Below are 14614 nucleotides of genomic sequence, written 5' to 3' on the forward strand. Positions count from 1 at the left end.
ATGCAAAAACAGCAGACGTTGTTTTGTAAAAATATAACCATAACATTTAATATCAGTTTGTAGTACAAATGACCATTCTTCCTGAAGGTGGGAAGTGTATATAGATCTTAAATGATAAATGGATGTTTTAAACTAGAACTGAATACAGTGTGACATTATACCATAAAATACACATCACTCACTTGTCACAGTAAAGGGGTGAGCACCAAAATGTTTTTTTTACTTCACTAATATTTTAAACCATCAGCATGACATCATGGGCTCATCTTAAAAACGAATCATAAAAAACGAAATAATCATTATATTTACAATTTAGGTATGGCACGTACAGAAAAAAATATGATATGCACATACTCAAGTTTTAACATAAACAAAACAATTTTGGTAAATAACATTTCCAAGGCACAAAGTGTTTTCTATCAGGCCACGCCAAAAGTTGTATAAGAGTCAGTCATTTGTCGCAAGTTATTAAAATACTGTACAATAGAACAAACAGCTGATCATGCTTAGAAAAGACGTCTGCTGTAACATTTATGGTACTCACTTCCAGGCAAATCACAGCTAAAGAGTTTAGCAAATGTGGTTTGGTTCTTATTCATATCTAAATTTTTTGTAACTGAAGTCTTTCGTTTGGTCTACCGATAATTTGTAAATTTTATAGACCTTGATTGACTACGACGCTAATTAGATCCCTGAATTTTTTCACTAAAAACCTTTAATTTAACAGATATAACAGTATTACTCTGACCAAATGTCTGACACAACATACTTAATAGAACCTAATAGAAGTACCATACAAGTTAAAAACTCTCTCTCTTAGTTCTTTAAATCTTGAATCTGTGTGTCCCGTGTACTCAGATGGCCTCTTGTTTAGTGATGGTCAGTTGAGGAATTGAGCTTGGCTGTTTGGGCACCATGGCTATAACCCCTGGAGCCATTTTGTAGTGATCAGAACCTGAGACCGTGGGGGGAGAAGGGATTGGCGTTTCCGGAGTGGCTGTACAGAATGAGAAGATACATTAGATCAGTGGAACCTTATATAGGCTACAGTATGTACATAATTGTATGGTAACATTGAAAGAAAGAAACCATTGGTTGACGCAAAATAAGCACCCTTATGACATTTCTGAAGGCATTAGGGTAGGAAAGAATTACAGTAACCTTCTTTGACAAAGTAAGCCTGATTAGTTTTTACGATTCTGCTAAGAATTTCTCCAACAAGCCTGTTTTTGAATAGGTACCTGAATTCTCACGTCCATGAGTAACATTATAAACTTTAAGTCCAATACAGCTAGAATATACAGATACTTACACATCTGTCCATTGTGTATGGGAGTGGCCATGTTGGTGACTATGACATTGTTACTGAGGTGCTCTTGGACCAGATGTGGATGTAGAGAATGGTGGGCATGAGGGGCTTCATTTGCAGAGCCTGATAAGAAGAGAGTTTTGAGCCAATTTTTCATGAACACGAAATTGTAATGTTCGGAGCTGTCAGAGTCATTTTTGTAATTACCTCCTAGAAGCATCTCTTGTAGCAGGTTGTCTATCTTTGCCATTCCAAACAGTTTAACAAACTGGATTTGCTCAATCATTTGCCAGGTGATACTCTGTAGTGTTGGCAAAAGAAGAAGCAGCTCGCCAAACCGCCCCCTTGAGTCGTATTGGCGGTCATTGATGTAGTCCTCCAAACTAACTTGAACTTGGTATCGCATGCGTTTTATCTTACTTGGATCACTTAAACCTTTGGCATCTAAAGTAGAGTAGAAAAAGATTACCATGTTAGATCTGTTCGAAAACTGACAAAACATAAATTGGTTCAATTTTGTATTTTGTTCCGAAAGTTGCTTTTGTGCTTTTTTTTCCGAATGATTTATCTACCTGGATCAAAAAAGACAATAGCCTTCAAGCAGGCATATTCATTGTCGTCGATCTGAAGATCCTGGAAGGGAAGAACTAACTCATCCAGGATCCTTATAGCCACCCGGCTCACCTCCAGCTCTGGCCAGTTTCGAGGAATTATATGATCATTACCTGTGATGAGCAACAAGAAAAAAGTGAGGTAAAATCTAGAGTCAGGCAGAATGTCAAACAATTCTGATTTCCTGAAGTCTGTTACACTTTTGCTATATTGCTCTATTACTTACCTAATAGTAAAATATCTTTGTACAACATGGAACGTTTGGCCGCTCCTAGTAAGAGATGTTCTCCAGCATGAGCACGCAGTAAAGCCACCTGAGATAAGTGAGAAGAAGTCATATAGAAATTATAATAACAGTTTGTTGTACCATTATTAAAGTGAAGGTTCACCCAAAAATGAAATTCTGTCATCATTTACTCATCCTCTTGTCATTTCATACCTTTATGGTTTTCTTTCTAACTCAGAACACAAAAGAAGATGTTCTGAAGAATGTTGGTAACCGAACAGCACTGGCCCCCATTCACTTCTATTGTATGGACACAAAACTAATGCAAGTGAATGGGGGCCAGTTAACAACATTCTTCAAAATATCTTCTTTTGTGTTCTGCGGAAGAAAGTCATACAGGTTTGAAATGACAAGAGGTTGAGTAAATGATGACAGAATGATTATTTTTGGGAGAACTATCCTTTTAAAAGACCTTTAAAAGACTGTCTGAGGGCTAAATCAGACAGGTTTTAGTGAATGCCTGTGGGTTTTTTACATGCATGTTTGTGTGAGAAGAAACGGTGTGAAGCGCTCTCACCCTCGACTAAAGCACATGAATCAGTTACCATGCCTCAGTGCTCAGGATGTTAATGATTCTGAATGTATCAAGAAGAGATGCAACTTTCAAACTAGCTCATCATATTCTAACCAGAGCCATCAAAATACATTAACCACCCAAACCGAGGATCTCTGCGCAGTTTTTCCGTCTACAAAAAAATCCGAAAAAAATTGACAACAATATCCAAGTGATAGTTAACGCTTTACAATAATGTTCAACTCATTAGCATTCATGCATTAGGTGTCATGATCTTTCAATGAACCACTGGTTAATGTTAATTTATATGTTGTTCATTGTTAATTAAAGTTATATAATCAAGATTAATAAATGCTGTTAAAATATTTTCATGGTTATTTGATGTTTCTACAAAGCAAATGTTGGGAACTGAACATTATTGTAACGTGTAAAAATTCCCATTCGCTCGAAAAAATTTAAATCAAAATTTTGGAGCTGCTTTATGATTGTGAGGTTCTCATCCTACCTGATCATCCAGCGGGAGGTCACAGAATGCAGGAATGTATTTGGCCCATTCCACCAACACCAGCAGTTGTTGTTTCATAGACTCGCACACATCCGTTATTGTGGCTACCTTCTTCGTTCTGATGTCACCATTCATTATAGGTCCCGGTGATGAGAGCTACACCACAACATAACAGCAGAATGTTGTTATACACATTTTATACAAACTTGTTCAGTATATATTGGAATAAATAAATGTCTGTGCCTCTAATTACAGTAATCGGAATTGCAAAAATGATGACTGTTTGCAAATGTGGTTCATATTTTTTACTTTAAATGCTTTTCAACTTTAACTAAAGTTTTTGATAACCTTTATTAAGTGTATTCTTCACACTTCGTAAAATACAAACCTGTCTAGAAAGGACATCAGCCTGAATGAGTGCATTTATGGAGGGTAAACTGCTGTCTTCATAGCTGGATCTTCTGGTGCTAATCCTGTCTCTTTCATTCTGCACAGCTGAGGACAACAAGCAGCAAAGTTTAATTCATTAACAACACAAATGGAATTTTATTTTCACAGGTGAGCATGTTATAATGTTAAAACGTTTTCTTGTTATCAGTATTGGTAAATGCGACCAAGTTCAGAAAACCAATCGAGACACTTTGTGAGGTGGGGGAGGGGGTTCCTCAAGGTTGAGCTTTTTATCAGTGTGCGGTTATGATGGCTCTAAACTGTTTGTTCAGCATAAACCAGACATAGTCCTCTGTGCGTTGTTGAGTGAACATTAACAAAATGTCTCTCGCTCACTCTCTCCTCGCTGTTGCAACATCATTCGCACCACCAGTGTCTTTCCTCATCTTCGAACCTTTTAAACAGGCAAGATTTAATCTCCGGCTTTATTTATCTGCTCTCTAGAGCTCGACTGGTAAAACCACTAGCAACACCAAGGTCATGGGTTTGATTCCCGGAGTACACATGTACTGATAAGATGTACTCGAAGTCGCTTTAGACTAAAAGATCCATTATTGAGATAACAGCAAGCAGGTTTAGGTACCTTCTTTCTTCATCCCAGCTCGAAAACATTTCTTCAGTCTACAGTACCGACACTGATTTCTTTTGTCTTTGTCCACTATGCACTGTCTGTTGAACCTGTAACACAGGAATAAAATATCAAATATTTTATATATAAGATGCTTATTCTTATATGTCAATGAAATTTGTTTGCAAAATGCTGGGATTCATATCTTATTTAGGATTGTTTGGCATAGTTTCTGACCTGCAGGAGTACATGTGGTTTTTGCGTACGCTGCGTCTGAAGAAACCTTTGCAGCCGTCACAACTAGAGGCACCATAGTGTTTTCCTGTGGCACGGTCCCCACAGATGGCACATAGGGTGCCCGCACCTAAGTGGTTGGCAGCATTCAAGTTGGCACCGTCAGCTGGTGAGGAGTCTGAAAATACAGTAAAAAAAATGTTTTTTGATAAACAACATGTGAATATTGCATTCTTAGCATTTGGATTGCAGACTGAATCAGATACACTCCTGATTCTCTGACCAATCAGAGTTGAAGTAAATAGGGGAAAGGTTATGGAGGGCAAAATACTTTCAAAAAGACATTTTTACACCTAAATCAATTGCCAGTAGGTAATCATGATAAAAATGTGCTGGATAAGTAATCCACAAGTGATTATGACTAAATCTGTACAAAAGCTAAAACAAGAGCATGTTAGACTGTAGAAACTCTCATTAGTGCTGATGACCCAGTAAACACATTCCACAAAAAAATCCATTGAGCTCGTGCTGGATATAAAGTTCATTTTGAAGAAAATAGGGTTATATAGGAAATAATTAGATTTTAGATTACAGAAATGTATTTTTTTATTTTAGGACAGGGGAGCATTTAAAGGTAATTACATTAACTCCTGAGCAATGACTCGGCTGATCAAAGGCAAAACGTGATAAATGGGCTCTTTAGTGATTATGTGATGATTGTCTAAAGAAAAAGCATGTGTGATGAAAATCATTTCACACATCATTTACTTGACAAGGGTATTTATATATATATATATATAATTTATATATGTTGAATTAACACCCATTCAACTTAAATTAACATGTAACTGGCTTTTATATTTGCCTCAGTGAAAAAGATATACATACAGTAAATGTAAGTTAACCTCAAGTGTCAGTGAAATTTCCCCAATTATGTATAACTTTACCATACGTATTAGATTACAGGTTGATACCGGTTAGATATCAATTTGTTGCATAGAACCTGGACATGGGAGACTTAGCTGCGAAACATTTCCACGACGCTTTCTCAGCAAAATAATCATTCACACCGGTGTCAAACCTCTTGTTGAAATACTATCCAAACAAGTCATTTATCCAAAGCCAACTGTATGAGAACAAGTCACAGATGGTCTGACACTTTCTTTCTTCTTCTTGTAGACCATATCAGCAAGACTGAGCATGCTCTTCTTATCATCTACTAAAAATTGCATTTAGTATCAGCTTTTACACCCAGTATCAGCAGCTCAGCCCAAAAGCGTACGAACCAGCTAGTCGTCCTCCCGCAATGCAGCCCTAGAGGGATGACACTTCCACTAATTATAAACCATCAGTCCTGTTAAACATATGCCACCCACGCTTGACCGTAGTTTTAGTAGCCTATATAAGTCACCAAAGGTCTCAAAGTTCACCACAGGGTCTGGGTGGATGACTCACCTGTGCTCATTGCAAGCACCTGCATGTTCTCAAACTCCAGAGTGGTGTAGGCTGGGTCCAAGGCCTCGCTGTAATCTGCCATGTCCATGTCTACTAGTGGTTTAGACAGACGCATTCTCAGCTACCTGATGCTGGGGGAAAGACTTGTCTTCTCTACACAGTTTGGACACCCCCTCATAGGCCAAGTCCCGCCTCTACGAGGGGTAGAAACCTTTGAGTGACAGGGGCCATGTCCTCAAGGGCAAAAGATGAGGCTTGTTGTGATTGACAGGCCGGGGCCTCCTCCCAGGGCACGGCCCCACTCTGGAACGGGGTGGCCCTTATGTTAATCATTAAAGTGCTAAATCAGAGTTGTTTTTTAAAGATGGTGACATAGAGGTTTTTTATGGTCTTATTTTGTCAGTAAATTGTTTCCTTGCTTTCCATATCATCCATATCAGCACACGGGCTCAGGAGAACCGACACAGGTCTGGGATTTGATATGTTCCAAATATGCCCGCCATTTTGCAATGTGCAAATTAGCACTAGCGCAATAAACAACAGCAATAGCACAGTCAAAATCGTGGCTTTAATGTAAAAGAGTTCATTGTTCTGTTCAACATTCTGGACGTGATAAACAACTCGCATTGCTTGAATGTTGTTCTCTAAATCGAACACATACAACATTTAGATACAGTATGATGTGGTGACACCTGTAATTGTTGTCGCCACACATTGACAGACTTGGATGTATTGAAAGAGATTTGGTTGTGATTTTACAAACATTCAAATGTGGTGCAAAGCTTCATCAACAATGAGATTAAGACATAGTCGGTCAACTCTGAAGCGCTGAATTTGTAGAGTGATCAATGTTGTCCTAACTCTTAACGGAGAGGATAAAACTATTTGTTACTCAAACAGGAAAATGTGATGGTACAGTTACGCAAATACCAACTTCAAGTACATCAATGTAAGAGCCAAGGCAAATAGAGGCGAGTGTGCATATTTGAAGAGTAGAAGGCAACCAATAGGTCAGTGTTCTACAGTTCAGACTGCCCTCAAGCTTCTGAAACCAGGATTGTGAACGTCATATCCATTTGCCAACCTATAGCCACTGAAAAAATTAAGAGACCATTTCTAAATAATTTCAGTTTTTCTAAATTTACTATGTGTATGGTAAAATGATCATTTTTGTTTCATTCTGTGAACTGCTAACAATATTTCTACCAGATTTCAAATAAACATATTGTTTATATTTGCATTTATTTGGAGAAAATGAAAACTGGAGAAACAGGTTAAAATAACAGAAAAGATGCTCTGTATTTTTTTCAGACCTCAAATCAATACTGCAAAGAAAACAAGTTCATATTCACTTTAAAGCAACAGTAATATTTGTACATGTATTTGGGAAAAGTTCAAAAATATTTTTTATGTGATAACCTTAATTGTCTCACAGTTTTCATGTGTCTAGTCATGCTGTCAGTCTTTCACATTGCTGTTGCATGACTTTATGTCACTCCTGAGGTTTGATTTTGACGACTGGAATGGCCACAAATTCAATACATCTAGAAATACTGTTTAAATGAAAATGTAATGGTCATTTCATTTTTTTGGCGGCTGTATCTAACATTCTGAGTCAGTAAACAACGTAACTATTACCCAGTGTTCTGTACATTTCAAAGCCTACGCAAATAAATCAATCAATCATGTTTGATATCCTTTATTTACTGTAGTTGAGTCACAGTAGTATTGTCATGTTTAATCAAATTACGGTATTGGGTGAAATTTAATGAGGATTGTGTGTTTATGTTGAGCTTGCTAAAACATTGTTCTTTATCTGTAATTGCACATCTCAAATCACTGTCTCTGTGGATTAAATATGCTGAGCTAGTTTAAATAGGCTGGAAAACACCTAAAGTAAATAGATCCTTGATTTCAGTATATTTCAAGGACATTTGTCATTGGCATTTAAGGAACATTTGAGAAAGAAAATTACATTCACAAGAAGAAACATGTCACTATATATGAAATACTAGAACTGCACAGGTTGTGTTGCCTCTGAGTTTCTCTATGAAACATCATATTTATTTACATAATTATCTTCATGTGTGTCAAATGAAGTCAAATGATGACATTTCTTGCAAAAATCTGACCTGACAGCTCAATTTATAAATGGTTATTATAACCATAACATTGCAAATCAGGGTGAGGTAAGGAGACAGTTCTGAACAATGATCTTTTATGTTCAACACATTTTTGTTCATTTTTTAACCAAAAAAGTTACGGATTGCAGTTTTAATTGAAACTTTTCAAACACTAGTTAGCAAAATGTGTATAGACTGTTTAAATGAGAAATACGCATAAAAAAATCGTATTTATAGGTTATTAAAATTTGTGCTCACCTCACCAGAAATTAACCTTAGTAATGACATTCCGTGTACAGGAATGACTCACAGTGCACAAATCTTATCTGTTTCACCATTAAATTCCTTATCGCAGAGCACATCTCCATGTTTCAACTGAAGAATGACCTCTATAAAGTCTAATTGGCAAGGTTATGGCCCTTACTCGCATGCACTGAAATGAGCAGAAGCTGATAACTACATTAGATCATTACCTCACACGGAGTCTCTTGGTGAGCAAATGTATTGAAAAGATTTGAATCTGTAAAGTCTTGCTGATGTGGAATGAGAAGCAGGTGGGTTCGGCTGTGTATTGATTAACTTATGTTCATGTCACTCTTTTTAATTAATGTGACAGGCTATTTGGTATTAATATCAATAAAGTTGAATCACACCTGTAATGATCCCCCCCCATCCTATTCTCTCTCTTCTTTATTGCTTTTTAGTGATAAACTCTACCAACCGGCTCGCTACATAAAACCTTTCCCTGTAAAAGAAAATGGACATGATCTGATCAGTCTGTACCTCCAACCAACAAGATAATCACTGATGGCCCAAGACAGATGTTTACATGCAGCACGGTCCAAGCGTACTTTGAGTCTCATCATAGATGACGATACGACAGCACATGCTCGTCTTCCGCCTGTGATACGAGGCAGCAATGTCAAGTCCTGCACTATAATCACTCACCCATGCAGCCCGGGGCTAAAAGTCAGAGGGTTGCTCACAACTGATGTAACTCCTCTGCCTATTTTCCCCTTTGAAACTTCAAACTCCAGTTTGTGAACAAAGTCCTGCCTATCTCCACAATAAGGATCTCCGACCACTGACCAAACTCCATTTGTAACCGCTGCCTATTTGTACTTTCTCTCCAATCACTCTTTTTCATTTCACCTGTCTGACCAAATGGGACTAACAAGTAGGACTAGAAAAGTGTGTGCAATGCGTAGCTGGTGGATTTGACTGCCTATGTGGAATAACACACTGTCGGAGTACTTGGGAACGGATGTCTTAAATGTGGAATATGTATTTTGTTATTTTACATTGTTTTGATGAAACTTGATGGGAGGTGGATGGCAGCAGCATGCATGCCAAATTCGAGGCCAGTAAAAAAGCCTCTGTGGATTGACTGGGGTAGATGGCACAGATATGTGAGTATGGGGACATAGTTGAGCACACCAGATGGTCAACAGATCGGTCGGGGACCATATAGCTCGTGTCGTGCTTGCGTTTTTTGGGCAAGAATATTTGTGTTTACACAATGGACATCGTTTTGAGTATGTCATTTGCATTTTTGTTTTAAATTGTGGTTTGGATTTTTTTAGTGTCAGGCTAATGTGTTGTTATACTTGTGTACTGTATACTTGTATTACTGATTGGCATGGAAGCTCCTCCCCCAGGCTGTGGTGCTTTTTGATGGCCTGTTAAATTCGAAACAAAGTTCAGATGTAATTTATTCCAGATAATTTAAACAGAATAGATTTTTGTGACAAATTTGATTCTCTTCTGTAGATTTAATATTTCCGGGTGATCTAGTAAAGACACCCTTTTGTGTCAGAGGATAATCATAAAACTTATCTGAGAATAAAAGTCTTTAAAGCATTGCAAACCATTTGATAGTCCAAATGTTATCAGCTCCACGAACAGAGAATCATCTCATGTGACATGGCAAACAATGTGTTCAAGCATTGTTAAGTTTTAAATACATAATCTAGGTGCAAAACAGGTGGAGTAACAAGCAATGTTCATGATGTTGTCAGTGATTCTCCAGAAACAAACTGTAGTTTAAACCAAAACCTTACAAGCACTGAGATGGTTTACAATGCTTTAAAACGACTGGAATTCATATTTTTCTTGGTGTTGAGAAGTTTATTTTCTATGTTCAGTTAACTGTATGTTTTTAAGTATTTGCATTTTAAGTCCCAATACAAAATCAGACACAGTAACAAATATATGTCTAGCTGGTATTTCTTAAAAAAATATATACTAAATAACTCGAAGCAAAGACATTTTCTCAAGGAGCGCCTTCTTCGTAACGATTAACTGAGACAGTTATCTGCGAACTTCTCATAGTCCTCACCCATCAGGGTATTTGTAGTCTGGGTAATCATAAACCACTATGGCCCTAATATTGCACGCAGCCTCCATAAAGCATTCCAGTTTAAGACTCAAAATCATTAGGTAATAACACATTTGGCAAAAAAGCACGTTTTACATTTGTCAACCTTTGCTGTGACTTGCTGCTTATCTCTGTCTATGCTTTCATCAGAAACACGATAATGCCATTGAAAGGATTTTTCCCTGACAGACTGCTTGTTTGTCAAATGATCACAGCTTTGCATTAAATGATAAAATAATATCTGACAACATACAGTGTGCTACCGAAATGATCAAGCTTCTTTGTTTCTTTTATTCTGTTTCAAAAGCTCTCTGCAAGTAAACAATTGCATCAATAAACATTTGGAGCAATGCTCTTTGTAAATCAATCACATCTGTGATAAGACTCTTTCAATGATTAACTGTGTTTTTGCTGAGAATCAGTTTTCCTGTTGACCCAATCACATTTGCAGTCTCAGTGATGCTGCGTGGACAGTTATCACTCACTTGTTATCATCAATCAATCACCTTTTCATCATAGCGTACAACACATTGGAACAGTTTGCCCAAACAAGTTTAACATTACCCCAGTTTATCAAAGCTAAAGAGACCAACATGGCTTATAAATTGGTCTATCGGTTAATTGTTACTGGGGCTTAGTGTTCTTTTACTTATTTGTGCTGTGTGGAACAGTATACGTGGAAATTACACAATGGTATAATGAATATACTGTAATGCTTTTTGCAGCGTGATCACGGTTTAACCACTTGAAATGTATTATATAAGGGTAGTTCACCCAAAAATGAATACATGCATGTACATGCTATAATACAGCCGTGGAAAAAAATGAAGAGATCATTCCAAATTTTCATTTAATCAGCATTTCTAGATGTATTGTTGCCATTTCACTTCAGTGTCTGGTGAATTTCAACAAAATCAAACCTCAGGAGTGACGTAGTCCTCACTTTTTTTACTTTTCCTAATAGATGTAGAAACATTACTGTTGTATTGTTTAAAAGTGAATATGAACTTGTTTTCTTTCCAGTATTTGAGATGTGAAAAAACACGGAGCATCTTTTATTTTGACCTGTTTTCTGCAAACAAATGCAAATAGAAACAATATTTTGTAGAAATATTGTTTGTAGTTCACAGAATGAAACAAAATGTATAATTTTACCTAAACACACCTATAAATAGTAAATTCTGAAAAAAGCGAAAATAATTTTGAAATGGTCTCTTCATTTTTTTTCCACGGCTGTATATAGACTCAAATGAAGCTTACAATTTGAAACAAATGTTTACTGATAAAATATAACTACACAACTAAGATATTGAAGGAAACAAATCTGAAACTGATGTTTAAAAAGCTCCTGTTACTAAGCAGCTCCCCCATGTGGGGAAATCACTGTCCTACATCAAGCCCTGCTTCTTTAGCCCCAGGCACAAAAAGCCACACAACCTCCACTAACATTCAGTATTTACCATCAAGGAAATGTATGATTGTTGTAAACCTAAATAATTGACTTGCACTGTGTGACCGCAACGATTTAGTGCTAAACAAGAGTCACAACCAATCTTGTCAAAATAACATTTTGTTTAAGTTGCATATATTTTATTTGTTCGTTGTTCAGGTAGCATACCACCTAAATTCCAATATCTGCTCAAATTGTGCATGTGTTGTTTAATAACTCCCTTCACACATTGCAATGAAGTTACAGCTTTTTGTGAGTACCACAGTAGCAGAGCTCACTCTGTTCAGGGAGTAAACAAACTGCACATGTCTGCCCTAAAAATCTACAGTGTTCAGCTCTCCCTACTCTAAAAGTGCCAGTTTTTGTGGTCTTCACACTCCTGTACCTGGTGTGGTGTTGAAGTGCCCTGTGCCATGTTCTTCATACATCCTGCATTAGCTTGTTGTCCTGTGAGTCGGCAAGGACCCCTGCTCCTCAACCTCCTCCACAGAATGAGCTGTCCATTCAGTCCCCTGTGTGAGCGTCAGATGGTGTGTGTAGGCTACTGTTCTCACTGCAGCGCACACGTCGACCCTCGGCTCGCTTAATCCCTTAATGCCCGTCACAATGAGATTTGATTGTGGGCTCAAATACGCCTAATGGTGTCAAGTGTACAGAGCATAAATCTCACACACTTTCACTTCTCAAAGCCCCTGGACTTCCTGGTACACAAATGCACAAATATGCTCTAATGGCGATGAGTATGTCATCATTCTTAATTGAATAATGGTCCATGGTTATGAGGAGAGAGACAGAGCTACAACACATAAACGTGTTTACCTGTCCATCTAGTCCTGATAGAAGTCATGGTGCATGAATTTGATTTCCCATAAATATTTCTTTTCGCTGCATGTTCTTCTATGTGCGTCTTGATCTCAAGTGCAAATCAAAGTACAACCAGAAAAGAGTCTCTGTGGAAGTTTTGGCAACATACCATTCACTTTAGGTGGTTTGTTACTTTAACTGCTTCTGAACTAACAGCTGAAGCTGATGGACCTGCATCACACTCATTCACCATCTGAGGGCAAACAGAGTTCCTCGCTCGAGAGGCGTCCGAGAGCGTTTATTGTGTTTACTTTTCGAGGGTGATCTTACCAAATTGTGTGACTGTTTGTGCGGGGTTTTTTTTAACAGCACATTTATTTCTGTTGTCTGCTCTATTGTAAGGTTTTGCTTCCTCCATGGTTATTGTGAGGAAGAAGCCCTTAATATTTGACATCATTAGCTGTAAAATGGAGCAGCACGCAGATAAATACTAAGAGCTTACATCATACTGTAGTTAGACAATGACTCAATAAATATTAATTTGTGCTGATCATCTGAGTCATTGGTAACAGATTTGTTTAGGTACTATATTAGACATTGAATGCGAAAAATGTATTTGCTGTAATGAAGATGCATCGAATGCCATAATACTTTTATTACAGTATTTTCTTTTTCATGAAATAAATGCACCCATCAGAAATTGACACATGCAGAAAATCTTTTTGTGGGCCTATTTTCCTTAAATCAACACCTTGTTTGGGTTAGTTCATTCCAGTTCATTATTAATAATAACAACGCTCGCTTTGTTCCAGCACAACACTTAATCCAGCAACAGATCCCTGCAAGAAAAGAGGAACTGCAGCCATTCTCTCTACATTATTCATCTTCTTCTGCAAACAGGCCGTGTTTACCAGTCATCATGGATTTGCCACACCTCCCAAATTACAGTCGCGCACTAAAAGCTCTTGCGAATGGCGATACTAGCTAACACGCTGGATAAAATCTCAAAATGCAAAGACACGTTCCACCAAGACCATCTACCTCATGCACCCACAGTGTCCTCCATGTTTTTTTTTCTGAAAGCCGCTATCGAAAGAATGGAAGAGATGGTTTACTTACCATACGGTAGATCCATATGGGTGCTAACTTGAGCGTTCACATTGACCATCGTCTTTTATGCTCCCCACAAGTGTGTTTTGAAATGTTTATGAAAGTTGAAGAAAACGCACATTAGTTTTGCACAGCCCTCTGTGTTTCTGGTAAAGGTGTTGTTGGCGCAAGGTAAGGCCGGTGCTCCCTGTTATCTTATTGATTTTCCTAATCTTGGCAAATGTGGGTGGAGAGGTTAAACAGTAACCAAGCTTGTATAGAGACCAATCCATATGACAGCCGTAGCTATGGCAACAGGATGATAGAAACTCAAATAGGCAGTTTGTTAGAATTTCTCTCCGTTTCTCTGAGTCTGCATCTTTTCTCAACACTTGTCGCATTCGGAAATGAATCATTATGGGTGAGAATAGTATTGTTTAGTTATGGAAATAGCAGACATGGAAAAGGTGTGTTAAATGTCTTTTTGAAATGCTGATTTGTCAGATGTCTCTTGAGGAATACGTCAACATTGCTTATTTTGAATTTACTCTAAAACTCATCCGGAGCTTGGACTAGAACCTTTAGAAAGTCTAGAAAGTTTTTACATCAACAACTTAGTTTCTTAACCATAAGACCACCCACTTACTTTTCTATACAAATGGATACATCTTATTATTTACATTAATTCATTTAACAGACACTTTTATCCAAAGCTACTGTCAAATGACAGTGCATAGTAATAATGCAGTAAAAAAATACAGCGGATAGAGTGCATTAGGTCAGCAACTCTTCTCACGAATATAAAGTGATGCTTTCAGGTGGAAGTGTAGCATTACAC

At 37.5% G+C, this 14614-nt stretch overlaps 1 protein-coding gene across 2 annotated transcripts; it reads right to left on the reverse strand.

Moving 5' to 3' along the window:
- Window positions 1-68: 68 nt before the first annotated feature.
- On the reverse strand, window positions 69-13894 carry hnf4a (hepatocyte nuclear factor 4, alpha). Of its 2 annotated transcripts, none has more exons than XM_057319277.1 (10): window positions 13807-13894; window positions 4482-4656; window positions 4260-4354; window positions 3615-3721; window positions 3227-3382; window positions 2148-2235; window positions 1882-2034; window positions 1517-1753; window positions 1313-1432; window positions 69-997 (listed from the first exon to the last, which is right to left on the reverse strand). In XM_057319277.1, exons 1-10 carry the CDS (start codon window positions 13853-13855, stop codon window positions 855-857), a joined length of 1323 nt encoding a protein of 440 aa, XP_057175260.1. In that variant the 5' UTR covers window positions 13856-13894; the 3' UTR covers window positions 69-854. The 2 variants fall into 2 exon arrangements, with proteins under 2 accessions (XP_057175260.1, XP_057175261.1); XM_057319278.1 differs by lacking the exon at window positions 13807-13894 and adding an exon at window positions 12269-12454.
- Window positions 13895-14614: the final 720 nt, after the last annotated feature.

Source organism: Triplophysa rosa, linkage group LG21 (assembly GCF_024868665.1).
Source record: "Triplophysa rosa linkage group LG21, Trosa_1v2, whole genome shotgun sequence".
In the NCBI taxonomy this organism is placed as follows: Eukaryota; Metazoa; Chordata; class Actinopteri; order Cypriniformes; family Nemacheilidae; genus Triplophysa; species Triplophysa rosa.